Source organism: Schistocerca gregaria, chromosome 5 (assembly GCF_023897955.1).
Source record: "Schistocerca gregaria isolate iqSchGreg1 chromosome 5, iqSchGreg1.2, whole genome shotgun sequence".
In the NCBI taxonomy this organism is placed as follows: domain Eukaryota; kingdom Metazoa; phylum Arthropoda; class Insecta; order Orthoptera; family Acrididae; genus Schistocerca; species Schistocerca gregaria.
Window position 1 is genome coordinate 612,108,608 of NC_064924.1, and position 22,741 is coordinate 612,131,348.

The 22,741-nt window shown below is 39.1% G+C and overlaps 1 protein-coding gene across 2 annotated transcripts in view; it reads right to left on the reverse strand.

The window, feature by feature from the left end:
* LOC126272998 (endoplasmic reticulum metallopeptidase 1-like) overlaps nt 1–22,741 on the reverse strand; it is a 264,375-nt gene that overhangs the window by 182,918 nt on the left and 58,716 nt on the right. For both annotated transcript variants that reach the window (XM_049976357.1, XM_049976355.1), the window contains exon 4: nt 10,207–10,338. In XM_049976357.1, the coding sequence (XP_049832314.1) occupies nt 10,207–10,338 (132 nt within the window). The remainder of the gene's footprint in view (nt 1–10,206; nt 10,339–22,741) is intronic.

The window sequence follows — 22,741 nt, forward strand, 5'->3', positions numbered from 1 at the left end:
GCTGCCTATGAAACACTCATCATTGCCAAAGAGGGTGAAATACAGATCTGGTCATTTCCAGCTCTATGTGTGTATTAAAGGGGAGAGGGATTTAGAACTGTCATCAGATTGAGACACTGAATGAACACACCAGCATTGGCCCTCAAAAGTTGTACAGTTTCATGGATGCATTGCAGGTGGCATGGATGGGAGCTTCTGCTGGCATTTGGAACAAAGAAAATGCATGTGCATTCCACAGGCAAATGTGTTGATGTACAAAAATCTTTCTGGTCATTGACGTTACTATCTTTCTGGTCATTGACATTACTATTTCGACACAGTGAGATGTTTGTTCTTTGTTATGTATTTCAGTCTGCTACTCCAATTTTGTTTGTGTGCTGTTGGGGATTCTTGGCTTCACATTTGAATTAATCTGGGTTTTTCCTTTTTGGTTCTGTGTATGGTTAGCGATCACTCACTTGGTCTTTCCAACCACTTACAGTTTTCCAATGCAACTGCCTAGTGGCCCTCCCCCATCTGGATAGTATGTTACAGAAGTCTAAGACTGTTTGTGTTCTTCTAAGAAGTCTCACTCAAGGTCAACATCATGGCTGCATCATGGTAATATGTCAAAAATCAAATTAGCTGTCACTAATAGTTATTCTAATTATTCTCATAAGCAAGTTCGTGTCCATTTTCAGTCTTCAGTACAACAGCCTATGAATCTTGGAAAGTAATATATCTGAGATGCCATTGATATGCGTATGATATCAGAGCAAACAGTGTCCCAGAACTGATTAGTGCCTTATAAGTCAGGAAGAGTATGTAAAAAGTAATGGTAACTTTTTTTTTAATTTCACATATTGTATTTCTACATCTACATCTGTACTCTGCAAACCAACATGGCAGCGAGTACGTCCCACTGTACCAGTTATTAGGGTTTCTTCCCATTCCATCTACATACGGAGTGTGGGAAGAATGACTGGTTGAATGCCTCTCTGCATGCAGTAATTATTCTAGTCTTATCCTCCCCATCCCTATGTGAGCAATATACAGGGGGTTGTAACCCTAGAGTAATCATTTAAAGCCAGATCTTGAAACTTTATAAAAAGACTTTCTTGGAATAGTTAACATCTATCTACAAGACTCTTGCAGTTCAGTTCCTTCAGTATCTCTGTGACACTACCCAAGGGATCAAACAAACCTATGACCACTCATGCTGCCTTTTTCTGTATACATTCAATATCCCATTAGTCCTATTTGTTGTGGCTCCCAACATCTGAGCAATATTCCAGAAATGGTTGCATGAGTGACTTGTAAGCAATCTTCTTTGTAGACTAGTTGCACTTCCCTAGTATGCTACCAATAAACCAAAATCTACCATCAGTTTTACCCATGATGATGATGATGACTTATGGCGGGGGGCACTACACAGCTAGGTCATCAGAATCCACCACGGGCACGGCTTTACCCATGACTGAGAATATGTGAACATTCCATTTCACATCCCTACAAAAAGTTACACCCAGGTATTTGTATGAGTTTGCCGATTCCAACAGTGACTCTTTGAAATTATAGTCATAGGATACTACATTTTTTCGTTTTGTGAAGTGCACAATTTTACATTTCTGAACATTTAAAGCAAGTTGCCAATCTATGCACCACTTTGATACCTTACCAAGATCCGACTGAATATATACGCAGCTTATTTTACATAGTACTTCTTTATACATAATGACATCATCTGCAAAAAGTCTGAGGTTACTGTTAGTATTGTCTGAAAGGTGATTACTGCACAACATGAGCAACAAAGATCCCATCTCACGTCCCTGGGATAAACGCAAAGTTACTTCTACATCTGCCATGACTCTTCACTCCAGATAACATGCTGCATCCTGCCTAGCAAAAGGTTCTCAATCCAGTCACAAATTTCACTTGATATCCCATATGATCATATTTTTGACAATAAATGTAGGTGTGATACTGAGTTAAATGCTTTTTGGAAATCAAGAAATACTGCAACTACCTGGTTGCCTTGATGCAAAGTTTTTAGTATGTCATGTGAGAAAAGTGCAAGTTGGGTTTCGCATGATTGATGTTTTTGAAATCCACACTGGCTGGTGTTCAGGTGGTCATTCTGTTCAGGACCCCTCATTATGAATGGGCTCAGAATACGGTCTAAGATTCTACAACAAAGTGATGCCAAGGATATTGAACGGTAGTCTTCTGGACCACTTCTACTACCTGTCTTGTAGACAGGTGTGGCCTGTGCTTTCTTTCCAAGAACTGGGCACAGTTTTTTGTTCAAGGGATCTACAACAGATTATAGTCAGAAAAGGGGATAACTCAGCCGCAAATTCAATATAGAATTTGACAGGGATTCCATAGGGTGCTGGAGCTTTGTTCAATTTTAACAATTTCAGCTGTTTATCAATACCACTGACACTTAATACTTATTTCATTCATCTTTTCAGTAGTACAGGGATTAAATTAGGAAAATTCTCCTGGATTGTCCTTTATAAAGGAACATTTGAAATGAGAATGTTAGCCATATTGGATATTTAGCATGCTGTCAGCTGCCTAAAGTTGCATGTGCTTTGGTAGTACTGATGATTACTTATTTTGTATAAAATTGGACCAGAGAATCAGAATTAAATTTTGCTGTAAGTGTGGAATCAAGTCCAGCCAAGTTTCATAAATGTTAAATATTGCTTTTGGCGAGTGTGTTACAAGTAAAACAAGGATTTATAAGTGGTAGAAACATTTAGGAGGAGGTCATGAAGGTGTTGAAGACAAGGAGTACCCTGGACACCCTCGCATATCATTAACTGATGAAATCAAGGAGAAATGAAATAAATTATTATTAATGATAAATAAATTTGCCATATCAATGAGCACATTCCGTGAAACTTTTTGAATGCTTTTGATATGAAACATGTGACAGCAAAGTTTATTCCAAAATTGTTGAATCCCGAATAAATAAATCAGTGAATGGAAGTTGCGAAGTTGTCCAGAGTCACAAGGTGAATTCAACAGTAATGCAGAGCTACTGAAACATTTCAAAACTGGTGATGAAACATGGGTTCACAGATCTGCCATCAAAATTACGGCTGTCTAATACGAGTGGATGCATTCTGGATTGCCAAGACCAAATAAAGCTCAACAAGTGCTGTAAAATGTGTTGGTTAAACTAATTGTGTTCTTCAATTTTAACAGCACAGTATACCTTGACTTCTTGCCACAGTAAGGAACCTAACCTAACCTAACCTAAATTTCATTCCTGTTTGCAAGAAGCAATCCGGAAAAAAAGTCTGGATTTGTCGTGAAACAATTCATGTCCTTTGAACCACAATAATATATATGCTCACACTTCATTGCTAGTTTTCTACCAAAAACATTCAGTAATTATGCCCCAACCTCCATATTCACTAGACATGGCCCTCCAAAACTTTTTTCTATTTTCCAAAAAAAAAGGGGGGGGGGGCTCTCATTTCAAAAGTGTATATGTTACTATGTTATTGAAGACACATTGCTGTAAGAGAAGTAAAGGCTACCCCAAAAGTGTGTTGGGATTAGGGGTAACATTAACACAGATGAATAAATATTCTTTCCATAAAACAAAACTTCATGTTATCTTTTGAACACACCTCCCATCTTCTCTTCTATGAGGAGTACCCAAAAAAACTGGCACTATTTTTTAAAACCAATATACTTTCAAACTTTTCACAAAATAACCTTATCCACTTCAAACAACAAAAAAAAAGAAAACTCCATTAAAAATAATATATTTGTCCCATCACTGTTGACAACATTTTTGTAGTAATTTTTAGAAATGGCTGACAGCTCCTCCCTCATTTTATTCTTGTCTTCAATGTTGCCAAATCAGCGACCTTTCATGTCCCTTTTCAGGTGTGGAAATAAGAAAAATTCGCACAGAGCCAGGTCAGGCAAGTGAGGTGCTTGGGGTAGCAGAACCATGCCATTTTTAGCCAAACAGTGTCTAACAGAGATAGCTGTGTGTGCAGGTCGTTTTGTATTATCACGTTATAGGGGAGAGAGTGTGGCAGATATGATACACGAGTTGGGATGGAAGTCATTAAAGCATAGACGTTTTTCGTCGCGGCAAGACCTTTTTACGAAATTTCAGTCACCAACTTTCTCTTCCGAATGCGAAAATATTTCGTTGAGCCCAACCTACATAGGTAGGATGATCATCAAAATAAAAGGTTTAGGTGTTCGTTTTTCCCGCTCGCTGTTCGGGAGTGGAATAGTAGAGAGATAGTATGATTGTGGTTTGATGAACCCTCTGCCAAGCACTTAAATGTGAATTGCAGAGTAGTCATGTAGATGTAGATATTGCGTAGTGGGAGAAATGGTCTCCTGTCTGCCACATATCATGTCGTTTCTGACAAACACTGTTGCGCAGTCTTCTTAAAAATTCCAAATAAAAGGTCTGACTAATGGTCTGAACTGAGGTAACAAAGTCTGAATGAACTATGCCCTTGGCATAAAAAAAATCAAATCAGCATTGTTTTGATGTTTGATTTGACTTGACAACATTTTTTTGAAAGGGGTTGAAGATCACATCTCCCATTCGCTTGACTGTTGCTTTGTTTCTGGGTCTTAACCATAGTACCATGACAAATCGCCAGTAATGAATGACCTTTGACAGAAATTATGGATCAGTTTCAAGCTATTGTTTCAAAGCACAACATGTTTCAACTCAACGCACTTTTTGATTGTCAGTTAGAGCCCAAGGAACAAACTTGCCAGCAACCCTTTCCATTCCCTAATCTTCTGTTAAAATTCGCTGAACTGAGCTCCAAGATAACCCACTAATCTCTGACAGTTGATCAATTGTCTGTTGATGGTCTGTGTGCACAAGCTCTCAAAGTTTTTCAATATTTTCATCGATTCAGGCAGTTGACGGATGTCCAGAACAAGGTTTGCCATCAATTAACATGTCACCATTTTCAAATCGAGAAAAGCCTTCATACACTTGGGTTTTTCCCGTAGCATCATATTGGCATGCCATTTTCAATATTAAAACAGTTTTAGCAGAATTTTTACTGAATAGAAAGCAAAATTTCACAGATGCACGTTGTTCACTTAAACTTGCCATAAAAAAAAAAAAAAAAAAAAAAAAACAAAACGAAACAAGAACAAAACAGCACTAGCAAAAACAATCAATGCAGATGAACAGAACAAGGCAGGCTGACGACAGAGGTGGCACTGAACTGGCAATGAGCTGTGCTGTACATACATAGCAGCAAAAATGTGTACTACACAAGCTTTGCCCATGACAATGTTATTCCTTTTTTTTGGGGGGGGGGGGGGGGGGGGGGGGGGGGGTACCCACTCATATGAACTGATGACAGCACAGGAAACCTGTGAGAGTTCTGTAAAGCTAATGACCTTTACACAGGGGTCTAAATACAGGTACCTGTGTCCCTCAATGTTCTGTCTCACTGGTTACTCTACTCACTGTATCATGCTGGCGGTCAGCAGAAATGCAGGCACTTGCTCCAGCATTTGATGCTCCATTTTTCATTGAAGTGATAAAGTTTTATCTTGAATCACCCACTACAACTGTCCACATAACTGATTCAGTTCTGAAATAAGTTGCCTGCAAAAAGATCCTATTCTTTAACAAAAATAGTATGATGTGATTACAGCAAGCTCTAGCCAGCTGCAGTATCTACAGCATCCTCACCTCTATAGATCGTCACACCATTTAGTTTTCTTAATTTTGACTGCCATGAGAGCAGCTGGAGTCTCTGTACTAAAACGGGGATGACTGTGGCATTTGGAGAGTGATCTGGCCAAGGGTACAGCAATGGGTATCATCCCACAGGTAAGCTGTAGTCATCTTCAGTTACCTAGTGTACATAAAATGGCCCTATTGTCTGAAGATTTGAAGCATTATATTTGGCAAAAATTCTTCTTCTTTCTTTACAGTAGCATAAGACATTCCCATGCGTTCACAATGGAAACACTCCTGCATGTTGCCCTCAGTTCTCTAAATGTCCATTTTAGTGGATGGCAACTGAATTGGTATGAAAGATTGTTGCATCTATATCATCAAGAACTTTGGATGTTGCCTGATAGTTGCAGCATAAACCTGAGATTTATATTCCTCAATGTAAGCCTGTCTTGCAAAGATCAGTGTCAATGACCAATGAATCTCTTATTGAATTAGCATGCTACCCCCATCTGGCTGAGTTCATTATTCAACAATGATACTTCTGACCCTCTGGATTCAACATTAAGAGATGTCATACACCCTCCTCTCTTTTCTCTGACTTATTGCTGTATTAACAATGTGAAGTACATATAGGATTCCATGACAGTGGTTGCATTCAGAAGATTGTCAGATATGTTTCAGCATACTCTTTCTGGTGCATTGTCTCAATGTGCTGGCACTACCTGGTGAAGTGCCCTGTGGAGTTGATACACTTCAAAAGAAGCATTTGAAGATGAGCTCAGTCACATCCTTCATTAGTTGTGAAACTCTGTCAATTTTCATCATATTTTGGTTCATTGTATGACAAAGCACTAGAATTCCTGGTGTTAGGCTCTGTTCTTCAGTTGTTTTTTGTTATGCTGACCCGCTGCTGTTTATCACCTTATGTTTCAATGTTTTCTAAATTTCTGTCTGAAATTTGTCCTGTCTCTTGAACTCTTTTTCATTGTTCTCAAACCACTGTTGGGCTATGCTGTCCAAGTCTAAGGACAGATTGAAAAGACACACCATTTCACTCTAACAATTGTATTTAAGCAACACAGTCAACTCCTTTTAGTCACTTCATCAAATCCTGGCCAGTGACTCCCAAAAACTATGCTGGATGCCTGATATGCATCTTATTTATGTATAAGGTTTGTAAAAAATATATAAAAAATAAAATAAATATGGTCATCATGCTACAATTTAATCGCAATCCCTCCTCAAAGTAGTCCCCTCCACTGCCAATACACCATTCCCAACGCTTTTCACATCTTTGGATGCCTCTCAGATTTCACTTTGTGAGATGGTATGTAGGTGTCATCACACTGCCCTGAATCTCCTCTAGGGTTTGGAAATGATGTGCTTTCAATGTGATTTTACGTTTGCCAAACAGGAAAATCTGCTGGATCTGTGCCCAGAGAATAGGGTAGACAGTCACAATGGGAGTAGGATGGTAAGGCAGATAGTATGGACAAAGAGTGGTGCATTGGCCAGAAAATAGTAGTGAGTCTGGTTTTTGCACACAATTCAACCCCCTTCCAGTGCACATATTCCTCAAATGTGCTAAAATTCCCTGGTTGACTTCCTTGTTTAACATCTGACCAGGTGGTACAAATTGGTGATGGACAGTGTGTTTGTAGTCAAAAAACACATCCAACCTCACCTTGATCTTTGACCAACTCATATCTGCTTTTTTTGGATGAGGAAACCCTTTGCCCTCTCACTGCAATGGCTGCATCTTCATTTCAACATCATAGACATAAACCCATTTCTCATGTTATGATGTTCTCAAGGATGTTTTCTGTGGTGTCACCGCCAGACACCACACTTGCTATGTGGTAGCCTTTAAATCGGCCGTGGACCCGCGTGTCGCCACTATCAGTGATTGCAGACCGAGCGCCACCACACGGCAGGTCTAGAGAGACTTCCTAGCACTCACCCCAGTTGCACAGCTGACGTTGCTAGCGATGGTTCACTGACAAAATACGCTCTCATTTGCCGAGACGATAGTTAGCATAGCCTTCAGCTACGTCATTTGCTACGACCTAGCAAGACGCCATTATCAGTTATTATTGATATTAAATCATGTACCGTCAAGACCGACATTCGTCATTAATGGATTAAAGTTAAGTATTCCACCAGCTACGTCCGTTTTTCTAAATTCTAATTTCCTTGTCCTGTTCCAGACCTCACGCCAGCCTGCGTGAGCTAAATCGCGTGCCTTTCGACCTCCTCTAGTAACATGGTGTTGGCTCTCCTGCCAACCACAACATTTTCAATGTCATTTGCAGTGGCAAGCAGTTTCTGGCTGATTTCAACATGGGTCTGTTTCTAATAGCCAGCCAACAAACACGGCATTAATTTTTCACTGACATGATACATCACACATTTTTCACTCACAATTTGATGGCATGATCCTACGCTGATGCCCACTTATCTACCAGCTTCTTGAACAGTTAAACAACAATTTCAAAGAATCACAGCACAATCTTTCTCGACATGGTCATCATCTGTTGATGTGGAAGATCGTATAGGCCTGTGATCCTCACTGACCTGCATTCTGCCTTGTGCAAAATGCTTAAAACACTCATCTCTCTGTGTGAAACTAATACTGTGCTCACCATATTCTTGCAAACCAGTCAAAATGTCTCTGTAAAAGTTGCAGCAAGTTTGTAGTAAAATTTCACACACACATGCTGTCCTTAAAACTCTTTCATTGGTGCTTTGTCACCAATCTGACAAACAGTTTGGTGTGTGCTCACTTCAGCAGTTGTAGCAACAACCAATAGTCACAGCGAAACAAGGCTAACAGCAGTTTGTTGTGCAGACTTGCCACTAAGCGTGCATAGTAACCGCAGTGCACCACCTCTGCTAATCAGCACGCTATTTCAAAAGTTCAGTCTTTCTTTGAACACAAGTTGCATGGTTTTGTACCCACTGTTCACTGACAATGCAAGCCATATGCAGAATGCATTGTTTGTACTTGGATTTCTGTTTGTGAAGGCTACAATGTTTGCATAGCCTTATTGCAGCAACAGTAGCATTGATGTCAGAAATACCTAGCCTCCCCACAAAACTGCGTCATGTAGAATCCGAAATAAAGTACCAGTTGTAAGAACAGACTCATCAACAAAACTAATACTTCACACTGAAAGAGTGTTTATTGAGCACACACAAAAGTACATGTGGAACTGAACTTCCTGCCTCTGGAGAAAATGCTCCTATACATACAAACTTGGAATGCTCTAACAAATTATATTATACGATGTAAATAAAACAGAAAGAAACTTCCACATGGGAAAAATATCTTAAAAACAAAGATTCCAAGACTTACCAAGCGGGAAAGCGCCGGCAGACAGGCACATGAACAAAACACACAAACACACACACAGAATTACGAGCTTTCGCAACTGGCAGTTGCTTCGTCAGGAAAGAGGGAAGGAGAGGGAAAAATGAAAGGATGTGGGTTTTAAGGGAGAGGGTAAGGAGTCATTCCAATCCCGGGAGCGGAAAGACTTCCCTTAGGGGAAAAAAAGGACAGGTGTACACTCGCACACACACACACATATCCATCCGCACATACACAGACACAAGCAGCTGCTTGTGTCTGTGTATGTGCGGATGGATATGTGTGTGTGTGTGCGAGTGTACACCTGTCCTTTTTTTCCCCTAAGGGAAGTCTTTCCGCTCCCGGGATTGGAATGAATCCTTACCCTCTCCCTTAAAACCCACATCCTTTCATTTTTCCCTCTCCTTCCCTCTTTCCTGACGAAGCAACTGCCAGTTGCGAAAGCTCGTAATTCTGTGTGTGTGTTTGTGTGTTTTGTTCATGTGCCTGTCTGCCGGCGCTTTCCTGCTTGGTAAGTCTTGGAATCTTTGTTTTTAATAAATTATATTATACCATGAATAAGTAATCCCAGAACTTCCAAAAACTACGAATTTAAATTATAAATACTTGCAAAAGATGGGAACGGAACTGGTGATTTGCACAGCACAGCCTGCAATTATTCATTAAATCTCAGTGGCTGACACAGGGTCTGGGCAAATATTAACCTCTCACTTTTAAAGTCTATCACATAAGGTAACACTTATTTGAACAGATGCTGAGGTGTGATAATTATTTTACAATAAGAGAATTTAGTCTGTACTTGTATATCAGCTTCAGTTTAATAACAGAAAAATTTAATCAAGTCTAGCACACAGGGTTAAAAGAAACATTAAGAGAAATAACTATTCAAATAATCAAGTAAGAGCTACCTTCTTATATTGACAGTAGTGTAAATTAATGAGAGTAACAGATAACACTATTAAGATAGCAGAGTTCTTGGCAACATCATAGAAGTAAGAAGCCACCCTCAATGTCCCACAAACACTCAAGAAGACATCAATAAAACTGTAGTTTCCCAATAACCATCCAAGCATCAATCACTGCAATAACAAAAAATACAAAAGGTAGAACAAAATCTGAGGGTTAAAGGTCTGGTTAGAAAGTGTACTCTTACCCTTAGAAGCCAAGGATTCTTTGGTCCAGTCTGGAATAAAATTTCCTTTCCTCCTGAACCTGCTGCTTCCAAGTTTATAAATGCTTTGACTTCAGAAGCCCACTGATGCTGACTGATAAATCCATGGGCTCCCTGGAAATATGCAAATGCCCAAGTATATTTCCAAACAGATAGCTAAGATATTACTGGTAAATCAATGTCCATTTTGAAGGCAACTGAGAAGCAAGAACTTAGCCTATTTAATTAACAGTTTAAACATGTCATTTTCAATCTAATGCTTTCAGACAGTGTGAAGAATATTGGTATTGTTAACAGGGCAATGGAAAAGATTACTATTTGCAGTACTGATTATAAAATATATCTGGGTTCTCTGATTTGGATTAAAGTGAGGGGTCTCAACCACAAATCATATAATTCAGTGATGTTCTTAGCTCTGGATTTCTTGACCTTTCACTCTATTGGTCAAGGACACAATGCAGAAGGCAGCAACTTTGGTAGTATAAAACAAGCAGCATGTCACTGGCAGTTTTGTGCTGTTGTGTACACTCAACAAGTCTCATTAACAAGCATCAACAGAAGAAGTATTCAGTATTTTAAATTACACACAATGGATGAAGGACTCTTCATATTTGGATGGTAGATATAAATAAAGAACATATTAACTCCATTTGATGAAATTTCTATTACATATCTGTCAAGGTTCCTTATGAACACTGGTTCTCATAAATCACAGAAGAGTCACAAACATAGTTAGCCAAAGAATATAACACACAAACTGGCATAAATAGAGGAAATCACACTTCGAGACAAGCTATTTAGTTTAAATTTTGAACAATGTTGAAAGATATGAAACTGGATGTATCAGCAGGTCTATGTCAAGTAACACAGTATGATTACTTATGTAGCAATACAACAGTGTGTATGGCTGTTAATAATGCAGTCCAGAAGCTCTATGGCAATTTAATACCTCTCTCTTTGTAGAATTGCTGCCAGCACAGCACAGGTAGAGTGAGGACTGCAAGTGGTAACACAGTTCTCAAGAGTGTGCCATGCATGCTATGTAGAATCCAGTTCAGGAGACTGAGCTAGTGAATTTACAGGTTAGTTCTTACAATAAGCTAAAAACAGCAACCATACATATAGCTGATAATTCTGTTTATTAGTACAAATAGTGCCATTATGGTTTCGAGTTGGCAGGCTCACATTTGTAATTTTTTTATGCTGTATATCTAATTTTTACAGCATAATGTAATTTAAATGCATCTGAGGATGAGCTCGTTAGTTCTAAACAGGCAATGGTGCTATTTCTTCCTAATAAATAGAATAATGAACTGGGGCTGTTTGCTGTTTTTATTTTACTGTAAGAATTAACCTGTATTTTCACAGGTCCCAAGTCTCACCATATCGATTTTTTTGACAAAATAACACACAATGAAATGTTCCCTGTTGAATATTTTTATTCATAAGATTTGCTCTGTGTGGGAGATGTCATTTTGTACAATGCATTTACCATCTACTCAATTTCGTATGGAGAAGCATGGCAGTCTGTGTGTCCATCTTAAGTATTCACACCTCCCCCCCCCCCCCCCTCTACACACACACACACACACACACACACACACACACACACACACACACACACACACACACACACACACACACACACACACTATCTGTATTGATTTTCATAATCATCCAGTCCAATAATATCAAATTTACTCAGACTCAGGGACCAAAGGTGTTATGTGCATGCTCTTCAGATCCACCAATAATATAAACAAGAAAAGGTTTCATGGTAATGGCATATTAAGGACAGACCCACAGGCCCATTATAGGAATTAAAAGCAGTAGTACTGTTGGATCCACTGAGCATAACCATTCATAAAGCATTACTCTCTCAATGTTTGCTTACTGATGTCTACCTTGCTTGGACCTAGACTTGCATATGGACCTCAGCCTGCAATGTACATGGCATGACAGATATTTCTTTGCTTTATGCTACAGTATTAATTGGGCTCACATCACATACAAGCACTCATACACTCACCCTCATCTCAGTTACTAGGTCTGGACTTGGCATGGACACAGAGCACTGCCACACTCCCTGTCTGTCTCAAGAGTACTGGCATGGCAATGAGGCTGAAAACAATTGCATGTTCATCAGTGCATCATGGCTACAATGTTTTGAAATAAGGACAGCAGCACTATCAGCAGCTATGTTATTTCAAGCACCTACAGTAGAATGAACTGCTGAAATACATAATTGAGCAGATAATACTTCTAGCTGCTGTGCCGTCACCCAGATCAGCTCTCTTTCTGGCATTTTACAAGATACAGAAAACTTTTAATATCCAGCTTCAAAGATTTCTGCTGTTTTGCAAACCGAGGAACATTTTCGATATTAGTGAGCAGCCAGTGTTACTGTTGTTTTATAGTTTACAACTTTGTTTGCAAATTATGACCACTCATGGAGCCCAGAAGATTGTCATTTGGTGACTAGTGCAATCAGCTGTCCGTACATGAAGTGAGTGACAAGACTAAGATTTAAGTAGTGTGAAAAGACAGTGCACAAATCTTACAAAAGGAAGGAGGATTAGGCCTTAATATACTGTTTACATCATGGTCCTTAGAGATGGAGCACAAGCACAAATTGGGGAAGTTTGGGGCAGCCTCACAACCAGGGTGTGCAGGCTAGCATTCTGAGGAAACTTGAGCCCTGTCAAAGTAAGGATATAAAGATGGCATTTTTTTTACATTCATCAGCTGCAGAATATATATTTCATGTTGACTTAGGTATGCCAAAAGTGTGCTCAAAACAACACTGTTCATTGATAACAGGAAACTATCATTATCTTCAGATGCCACTTGCCACAGCATCATCATATAAAGGTTTATTTATTTATCTAAAAACAAAGATGATGTGACTTACCAAACAAAAGCGCTGGCAGGTCGATAGAAACACAAACATACACACAAAATTCAAGCTTTCGCAACCTACGGTTGCTTCTTCAGGAAAGAGGGAAGGAGGGGGAAAGACGAAAGGATGTGGGTTTTAAGGGAGAGGGTAAGGAGTCATTACAATCCCGGGAGCGGAAAGACTTACCTTGGGGGGAAAAAAAGACAGGTATACACTCGCGCACACACACACATATCCATCCGCACATACACAGACACAAGAAGACATTTGTAAAAACCTTATTTTATTTATTTATTTTATTTTTATTTATTTAGATTTTTTTGTTTGGAGTCGTCAATATGATGGCTTTTGCGAACATCGAGTATAGTTACAAACATAAAATACATTTAGATCTTACCTTCCAGGTAGCAATTGAACAGTATATTGATGCATGTCAAAATACATTACATCTAAAACATATTAATACAGCTAATTATTTGTATACATTATTTTACAGCTCTTAAACTTAACCATTTAAAATTTGCTGAGTGAATAAAGACACTTTTCAATTAAGAATTCATTTAGTTTTGATTTGAATTGCTTTTTATTACTGTTTTTCATGGACTGTGGCAGTTTATTATACCATATTAGTCCATTAGTAAATGGGCTCTGGTCCGTCATTTTTAATCTTGTTCTTTGTCAGTAGTAATTCTCTTTGGGCCTGGTTTTGTGGTCATGTATATCACTACATTTAGTTACTTCAGTTTTCTGTGAGACAAACCAAGTAATCAATTTATAAAGAAACAAGGACTATATGGTGAAGTACTTCTGTTGTCTGAAAACATCATGGCAAGAGTCTTTATAGCCTAGTCCACGTATAATCCTTAACCCTCCTTTTTGCAGCAATAGTACTCTGTTAAGGTGAATGTCTGCAGCACAACCTCATATTTCTATACAATAGCTGAGATGGGGATAGATTGTCCCACAATACACAGTTTTAAGCTTGTGGGTGGACACCATTTTGGACAGTTGGGTAAGAAGATCCAGCCCATTGCTGATTTCTTTACATACAACATTAACATGGCTAATCCACTGGAGGTTTGAGTCCAGACAGACCCCTAGAAATTTACACTCATTTGCTTCCTCTGCCACTAGCCACGTACCTAGTTTACGCAGTTGTAAATATTAGCATCTGGGATTTATTTGCATAGACCTTTACTCCTTGTACAGGAAAATATGAATTTAATTCTAGTATCCCATTACTTGCTGAGAATTTCAGATTCTCACAGTCTTTACCATGAAATAAAACTGAGGAATCAATAGCATAATTTACAATGTACGAGTTAATCGGGTGTACAACGACATTAACATGTGCTAAAAAGAGGAAAGGTCCAATAATTGAGCCTTGAGTAACTCCCTGTGTCACTGTTTTACTTGTGGATTTAAAGGTTAAAACCTTATTGTCAATTTGATGTGTAAGTTTGGTACACTGTTTCTGATTCACCAAATAGGTGAATAGAAGTTTCATTGATGCATCACTGATATTGTACGCGTGCAGTTCTTTTAAGAGAAGCTCATGGTTTACTGAGACAAAAGCATTGTGTTAAATATTTCCTGTTGATTCACCTCCATAAATTCGAGCTCTATACCATCCATGACCTCATTTGGTGTTCCAGCCTGTAGATCTATAATAGGAGCTGATTGGTCAAAAGGAGAGATAAAATGCTTATGGAATAAATTACATACTTCATTTGGAAACCGCCTGCAGCTTAGAATCGAGTGCAAAGTACTCGGAAGTTCTGAAAAATGTTAGTAGGTGCCACCACAACTAACTTATTCCATCAAATATATGTAGCGCTACACAGACATGCTTAGCAGGCGCGAAGATAAATATTGGCGCCAAAACCTCTGCATCAGTAAATAAATTTAAAAAAAAGGTAGAAGACGAGCTTTTTTCTCTGCCCCGAGTTTCGACTACTGCATTTTCATATATTATCCAAAGAAGTAAATAGAAATTCTGTATTGTTCGTCTTCGAATGTAACAGCCTTTCAAATATTCATAGCAACAATAATAAATTTCTTTAAACAAAAATACCAACAATGCTGTTGTTCTTGTTGTTGTGGTCTTCAGTCCTGAGACTGGTTTGATGCAGCTCTCCATGCTACTCTATCCTGTGCAAGCTTCTTCATCTCCCAGTACCTACTGCAGCCTACATCCTTCTGAATCTGCTTAGTGTATTCATTTCTAAGTCTCCCTCTACGATTTTTACCCTCCAGTACTAAATTGGTGATCCCTCGATGCCTCACAACATGTCCTACCAACCGACCCCTTCTTCTAGTCAAGTTGTGCCACAAACTCCTGTTCTCCCCAATTCTATTCAATACCTCCTCTTAGTTATGTGATCTACCCATCTAATCTTCAGCATTCTTTGTAGCACCATATTTCGAAAGCTTCTATTCTCTTCTTGTCCAAACTAGTTATCGTCCATGTTTCACTTCCATACATGGCTACATTCCATACAAATACTTTCGGAAACAACTTCCTGACACTTAAATCTATACTCGATGTTAACAAATTTCTCTTCTTCAGAAACACTTTCCTTGCCATTGCCAGTCTACATTTTATATCCTCTCTACAAGCTTAAACGCATGTACACAGACTGGCTTTCGAAAAGCGACAGACAACTGACACTAACAGGATGTGTAAAACGCGCAAGTGTGCTAATGGATTTATGATGCATGGAAGTGTGTTCCAAATCAGACTGTGCAACAAGCATTTAAAAATTGTTCGATACCCAATGCACTAGATGGAATGGAGGACGATGCTCTGTATGAAGAAATGAGCAACAAAGAATGGAGTGATAGTGATTCAGAATCATGACTGAAATTTTAAACATTTCTTGTAAGATGTATTACAAACCTAATAAAATTTTGTTTTAATTTTCTGCGTTTAACTTCTAAATTATTTTCATTCTTTTTTACAAGGGTTGCTACTCTGCATTGCACAGGATAGAAAAGCGTGGAGAGCTGCATCAAACCACGTGCAGTATTCTCTTCACCATAAGAATAATACAATTGTACACATTCTGCCATGTATTCTTTTGTGTTTGCTGCTATCCTGTCTGCCTAAGAAACTACGAAACTAGAGTGAGACAACCACAAACACGGAAGAATATATGTATCATGTCATGTTTATATTCTTATTATTCTTATGCTGAATAGTGATACAGTCAGAAATTAAGCACGGCAAATGACTAGATTTTTAAATCTAAGATGACTCTAATTTCTGTGCAGAATGTAATGTACTAAAGAGGCATCTGCAAACATTTTCAAACGAAGAAAAATTTTCTCTAAACTTTCGTTCAGAACTTCTTCTATCATACACAGTCTATTAAATAGCAGTCTCTTGCCATTATTTCGCTAATGAGACAAATCCTCTCTCTCTCTCTCTTTTTTCTTAAGTGTCGGTAGCGCGCATAAAAGCAAGCCATGCCACGAGGGCCGACAGGTCGTAAACACTCATTATCGGAATGCGACAAAAAATGCATGACACAGTGAAATAATGCATTTTCAGCTTAGAGTGACACAAACACCTATAAGGAAGAGAACGGCACTTATCAAATCAAAGCAAAATAAGCAATCGATTCAAACCAGACAAAGCACATGAAAAAGGAAGGGTGCCTGAATAAATATACGTATGGAGTGCCTGATGCATAGCAATGCCTACCTGGTAAAGCTTAACTGCTAAGCTTACGACTTGAACCAAACTACTGTAGCTGTATCTTCATCCATCCGACCTAAATTGTGTCGCATGTTACAATGGATCAACTTCGTTTCAATTTGGAGGTGAGGCCTAAAACTTTTCTCTCCCCTTGAATTTCAAATCTCAACTTTCAGGTGCAGTGTAGATTCGGGAAAAATTTTTTCCTTGATTTTGAGTCTCATTTTTCAGGTGCGGCTTAGATTCGAGTAAATACGGTGCTCTAGTGTCAGAGTTCACTATACTTGTGAGATTACACGAGTTTAATATACCTGTTATTTTCAAATAGGTTATACTAAAGGAGATTGCATCAATAAGTCTCCAACTACACTAAGGTTAGTGGGGCCTGTTTGTCTAATTGCCCTGTTAAGTCACAGCACATCTTTATGTTTAGCAAACCTGCTTGAATGAGTGTTTATGTGGACCACAACACCAGCCTTTTCAATGTTTCCTTCTTTACAGTATTGTTCAACAAATGAGATTTTCTTAAATGAATGATGTTCATTTACAAATATTGCCACCCCACCCTCTTTCTGCAGTTGTCTGCAGTAACTATCTGCTAACACATAACCATCTAATTTCATTGTCTTTTAGTTCATGTTCTGTAATTACTAACAGGTGTGGTGAATTCTCATCCACAAATACTTGCACAAAACTGAGTTTATTCCTAGATGCATTATCCTAAAGTTCACTGATATTTTACAACACTTTGTGACATGGTATTCTGAATCAGTTGAATTATTACACAAGTCTTTAACACTGCACTGTAATGACAATTTACTCACTTCCAAGTCAGTTTCTGCGGCATGTGAACAGAGTTCTTTCCAATCCAAGGGGTCTAGTTCAGCAAAATCATGTTGCTTGAAACTGAGCCTAAAAAAACTTGTTGATTATAATCTAAGATGATTGGGTCCATAGTTTTATGCAGCTCCTTACAATGTTCCGTTATCTGGTTCACTAACTTGAGCTTTCCATTTCTGTTTAAGTGAAGTCCGTGACTGGTATGTTTTGACGTTTCAGTTTGCTTATGTCTAGCAAGTGCACATGATTTAGTTTTTTACATAGTTTCTGCAGTTTTAAATTACAGCACTCAATTTCTGTATTAATACACGACCACTGCGGGAGATCATGTCGCACTGGTAGGTTTATTAGGCAATAACTTACTGTAAACTGCGGGTGCTGACTTGCTCTCATTTTTGTAAAAACCACTGGCACCGTCAATGATTACAACTTGCTCATCTTTTTTTTAGACTGTTTGTTTCTGATAAATTCTCAACTACAGCACTTAATGTAGCTCCAGGTTTAACTTTTGCGAATACAGGATAGTCATCGTGTATAGCTTCATGAAGGGGAGCTGAAAGGCTTTTTCCGTGGCTGTAATTACTTTTTTTGTGCTTACAGGCATTAGACTTTTTTTGTTTCGGCCTTTATCAGAGGATTTGTTATATTTACTTTTGTTTACACTATTCACTGTTTCACTGGCTGAGTCAAGCGCTGAAAACTTATTCGATGTAAACAGTGCACCGTTTCTCGTGCCCTGTTTTTGATTTTCACTTTCTTGATGGTTTTGTGTTATGTTTTTGGGCTTTAGTGTAGTCCACGTAAATTTATTTGTATTTTCAACATATTTTGAGTTCGATATTATGTTTGTTTCATCATAAAGAACTCTTTTTTTGGTTTGCAAATCATGTTTAAGAATATCAATACGACTGTTTTTGTGGCTATTTTCCACCACTGTTTCACTGTTTTCACTAGACACAAACTTTTTCCATTTAAGAGTTTTTTGTTTTCTTGTTTCAAGAACGTTGTTTATTTCTTGAGGGTTTCAATATCACTATTTAATAACTTGATAATTTCATTTTTTGTGTGTACCATGTTGAAAAGATCTTCGGGGTTCGTCACGCACACAATCACCATAGGTCCAACAAATATTGTCATTTACGAACTTCGGGTTTATGTTTGCACACCTCTCATGTAACCAGAAGTTGCACTTCACACACAGGATGCCCTTCATCAAATGTTTTTTTACACAACGTGTTATTATAAAACTGCTTTTCTACTGAGACTGATACAGCTCTGCACTGGCCTACCAGTGCAATCTTGTTTCTATTTTAAATCACAAACATAGTACTCCCTCTCCAATTTTAGTTAAAGCAAAATTGCAGATTTATGTCTCACTACAGTGTGTGGCATCAAACAGTCACACTTCCACAATACTGCATGTGGGTGTAAATTCTGTTAGTAAAAGAAGCAGCAGCTACCAAACAAGTCACGGTCCCCATGATTGCCCACACCACAAAGTGTTACTCTTGTAACATGCATATTGTTTGTAACAGTCAGTTAAAAGACTTCACCTCAGTGCAGCAACGCACTTCATATCATCAGAGATGTGCCAGCAGCCAAAAACAGAAATCCAATCAAACTGATGATCTCACTGGCTTTATTTAGACAGAATAGCCCAGCAGTGGTTTGAGAACAATGAGAAAGAGTTCAACAATGAGAAAGAGTTCAAGAGAGCACGCAAAGTTCAGACAGAAATTGAGAAAACATTAAAACATCTGTTCAAGATAATCGAAAAACAACTGAAGGACAGAGTCCAACACCAGAGAGAAACAATATAGTCATTACACGGTGCGTTTTGATGCTTTGTCACTCAGTGAACACAAATATGATGGAAACTGATAAAGTTTAGTAACTAATGGAGGACATGGCTGAGCTCATTGTCATCTGCTTCTTTTGAAGGATGTCATCATGAGAGCTAGAATTCCATGTGGTTTTTTTTGGCTTACTGCTATTGAAAACAACAAAATAACGTGTCAACATACAATGACCAGCATATTGCATTTGGCTTGGTGGCTCAATAGTTATGAGGCAGACTCTGATAACAATGTTTGGGGTTCAGTCCCCCTGGTCAATTCTAGAATTTTTTGATCCTCCACTAATAATGAACCTCGCTGAAGTCAGGTGACTTGTGTTCCTCACTGACACTACTTGCAATACCATAGGGGGTGCAACCTCACCAGAGAGCTATCTATGGAGAGGCCACAAAAGCACTGTTGGAATTGTGTTTAATGTGGGAAGGGGGGGCAACCTTTTCAGTAGTTGCAGGGGGAACAGCCTGGTTGATTGATTTGGCCTTATAAGATCAGCCAATAAGGTCTTGTTATGCTGGTACTGCGAACAGCAGAAAGCAAGAGGAAACTACACGTATAGTATTTAAATATAATGAAACGGATAGTTGATACTCATCATATAGCGGAGATGCTGAGTCGTAGAAATGCACAACAAAAGCATTGTTGGAAATATGTTTAATGTTTTCTTAATTTCTGTCTGAGAATTGTCCGCTCTCTTGAGTCTGGCTCCAGTTGCCAGAGACTGTGCTCATGTGTATGTGAGTTGCGTTTGCGTGAGCATGTGTATGCTGTCTATTTTTGGCAAAGGCCTTGTTGGCAAAAAGTTAGCTTTCCAACAGTCTTTTTGTTGTACCCTACCATGATTCAGCATCTCAAAAACAAAACTGACAATATTATGAAAGGCAAACACTACTACTCACCATATAGTGGAGATGTTGAGTCATAGAAGAAAAGATGGCAAAACAAGTAAGTTTTTTGCCAAATGGCCTTCTGAATTCAATAAAACACACACACACACACACACACACACACACACACACACAAGACCAAACTGGCCAGTCACACCTCGGAAGCCACAAACAGTGATCACATGTTCTTGAGTTACGTTTGCATGAATGTGTGTGTTTGTATGTTGTCTAAATCAGAAGAATGTCTTTTGGCCAAAAGCTTACTTTCCAAGACTTACCAAGCAGGAAAGTGCCGGTAGATAGGCACAATGAATAAAACACACACACAGAATTTCGAGCTTTCGCAACCGGCGGCTGCTTCGCCAGGAAAGAGGGAAGGAAAAGGAAAGATGAAAGATGATTTCTCCCCCTGGTCAGAATTGCATTCCCAGATTATATTGATCAACTTACTACGTACAACTTTCTACATTCTTTTGGTTAGATGTGACATCCATTGTTTGGCTGTACCATGAATTCCATAAAGGATGAGATGACCTCAGAACTGAATGACTTAAATTATAAAATTGATTGTAACCATCATAATCTGCAAGTCAACACAGGGCAACAGCTAACTAAATTGCACAGTATTTTCAGAATTGATGAAATTCTCAAATATTTCAAAGATGCAGATGAACTTATGGAATGGAGGTTGTCAGAAGAATAGGCAGTGAATCCAAACTTTGCTCTAATCAATTTGAAGAAGTAACTACTAAAATAAATGCTTGTTGAAAGGATATTACAAAAATAAAATTTGAATGTGTTAAATTATATGAGGATTCAAAGACTTACCAAGCGAGAAAGCACCGGCAGATAGGCACAATGAATAAAACACACAAACACACACAGAATTTCGAGCTCTCACAACCGGCAGCTGCTTCGTCAGGTAAGAGGGAAGGAAAAGGAAAGATGAAAGGATGTGGGTTTTAAGGGAGAGAGTAAGGAGTCATTCCAATCCCGGGAGCGGAAAGACTTACCTTAGGGGGAAAAAGGGATAGGTATATACTCGCACGCACGCACGCACACACACACACACACACACACACACACACACACACACACACACACACGCACACACACACATATCCATCCATACATACACAGACACAAGCAGATATATTTAAAGGCAAAGAGTATGGGCAGAGTTTGGATAGGTTGGTGTTAGTGGGAAGTATCCAGATAACCCGGATGGTGTAACACTGTGCCAAGATGTGCTGGCCGTGCACCAAGGCATGTTTAGCCACAGGGTCATCCTCATTACCAACAAACACTGTCTGCCTGTGTCCATTCATGGGAATGGACAGTTTGGTGCTGGTCATTCCCACATAGAAAGCGTCACAGTGTAGGCAGGTCAGTTGGTAAATCACGTGGGTGCTTTCACACGTGGCTCTGCCTTTGATCATGTACACCTTCCGGGTTACAGGACTGGAGTAGGTGGTGGTGGGAGGGTGCATGGGACAGGTTTTACACCGGGGGCGGTTACAAGGGTAGGAGCCAGAGGGTAGGGAAGTTGGTTTGGGGATTTCGTAGGGATGAACCAAGAGGTTATGAAGGTTAGGTGGACGGCGGAAAGACACTCTTGGTGGAGTGGGGAGGATTTCATGAAGGATGGATCTCATTTCGGGGCAGGATTTTAGGAAGTCGTATCCCTGTGGTCCAAGTGCTTCCATGGCTATCACTGCCACCACTGCATACTGAGCAGGTAAATGCACTGCAGCCACCAGCTCCAGCCTCAGCTGGGATCAGCAGCAGAGTGGCTACAAAGTGATGTCACACCTCACAGGCCACAGGCAAGTGGATGCCACATCCAACATAGCTCTTTCATAGTCGATGCCACATCCAACATAGCTTTCTCCTCACCTTCAACATCTCCACAGGACATCACGAGGGGTGGGCCATCGCCCTGCTCCCAAGCCTTTTTATACTAGCAGATGCCAGGGCTAAAACTCTTCCTCCTCATTGGATCAGAATGTCTTGTTCAAGTCTATACACCAAACTCGTGGAAAGTGGGATATGGTATTATATAGCAATATCAGTAATCGCTTTACATGGCATACTTTCCTTTGTCGGAAAGAATCTATTACCTCAACAAAGTTTGTCAAACATTTTGCAACATGAAAACACAAAATGTGGTTTCTCAATCTGTTTGTGTGTATTTTGTCAATGTCTGCTAGATAAAACAAAATAGGCCCCGCTAATATTGCAGCAATTGCAACATACACCAAATAAACAAAACTGTTTTGGCACAAATGGTCAATTTTATAACACAACGGAATATAATTCACGAAGTACCAATATCAAA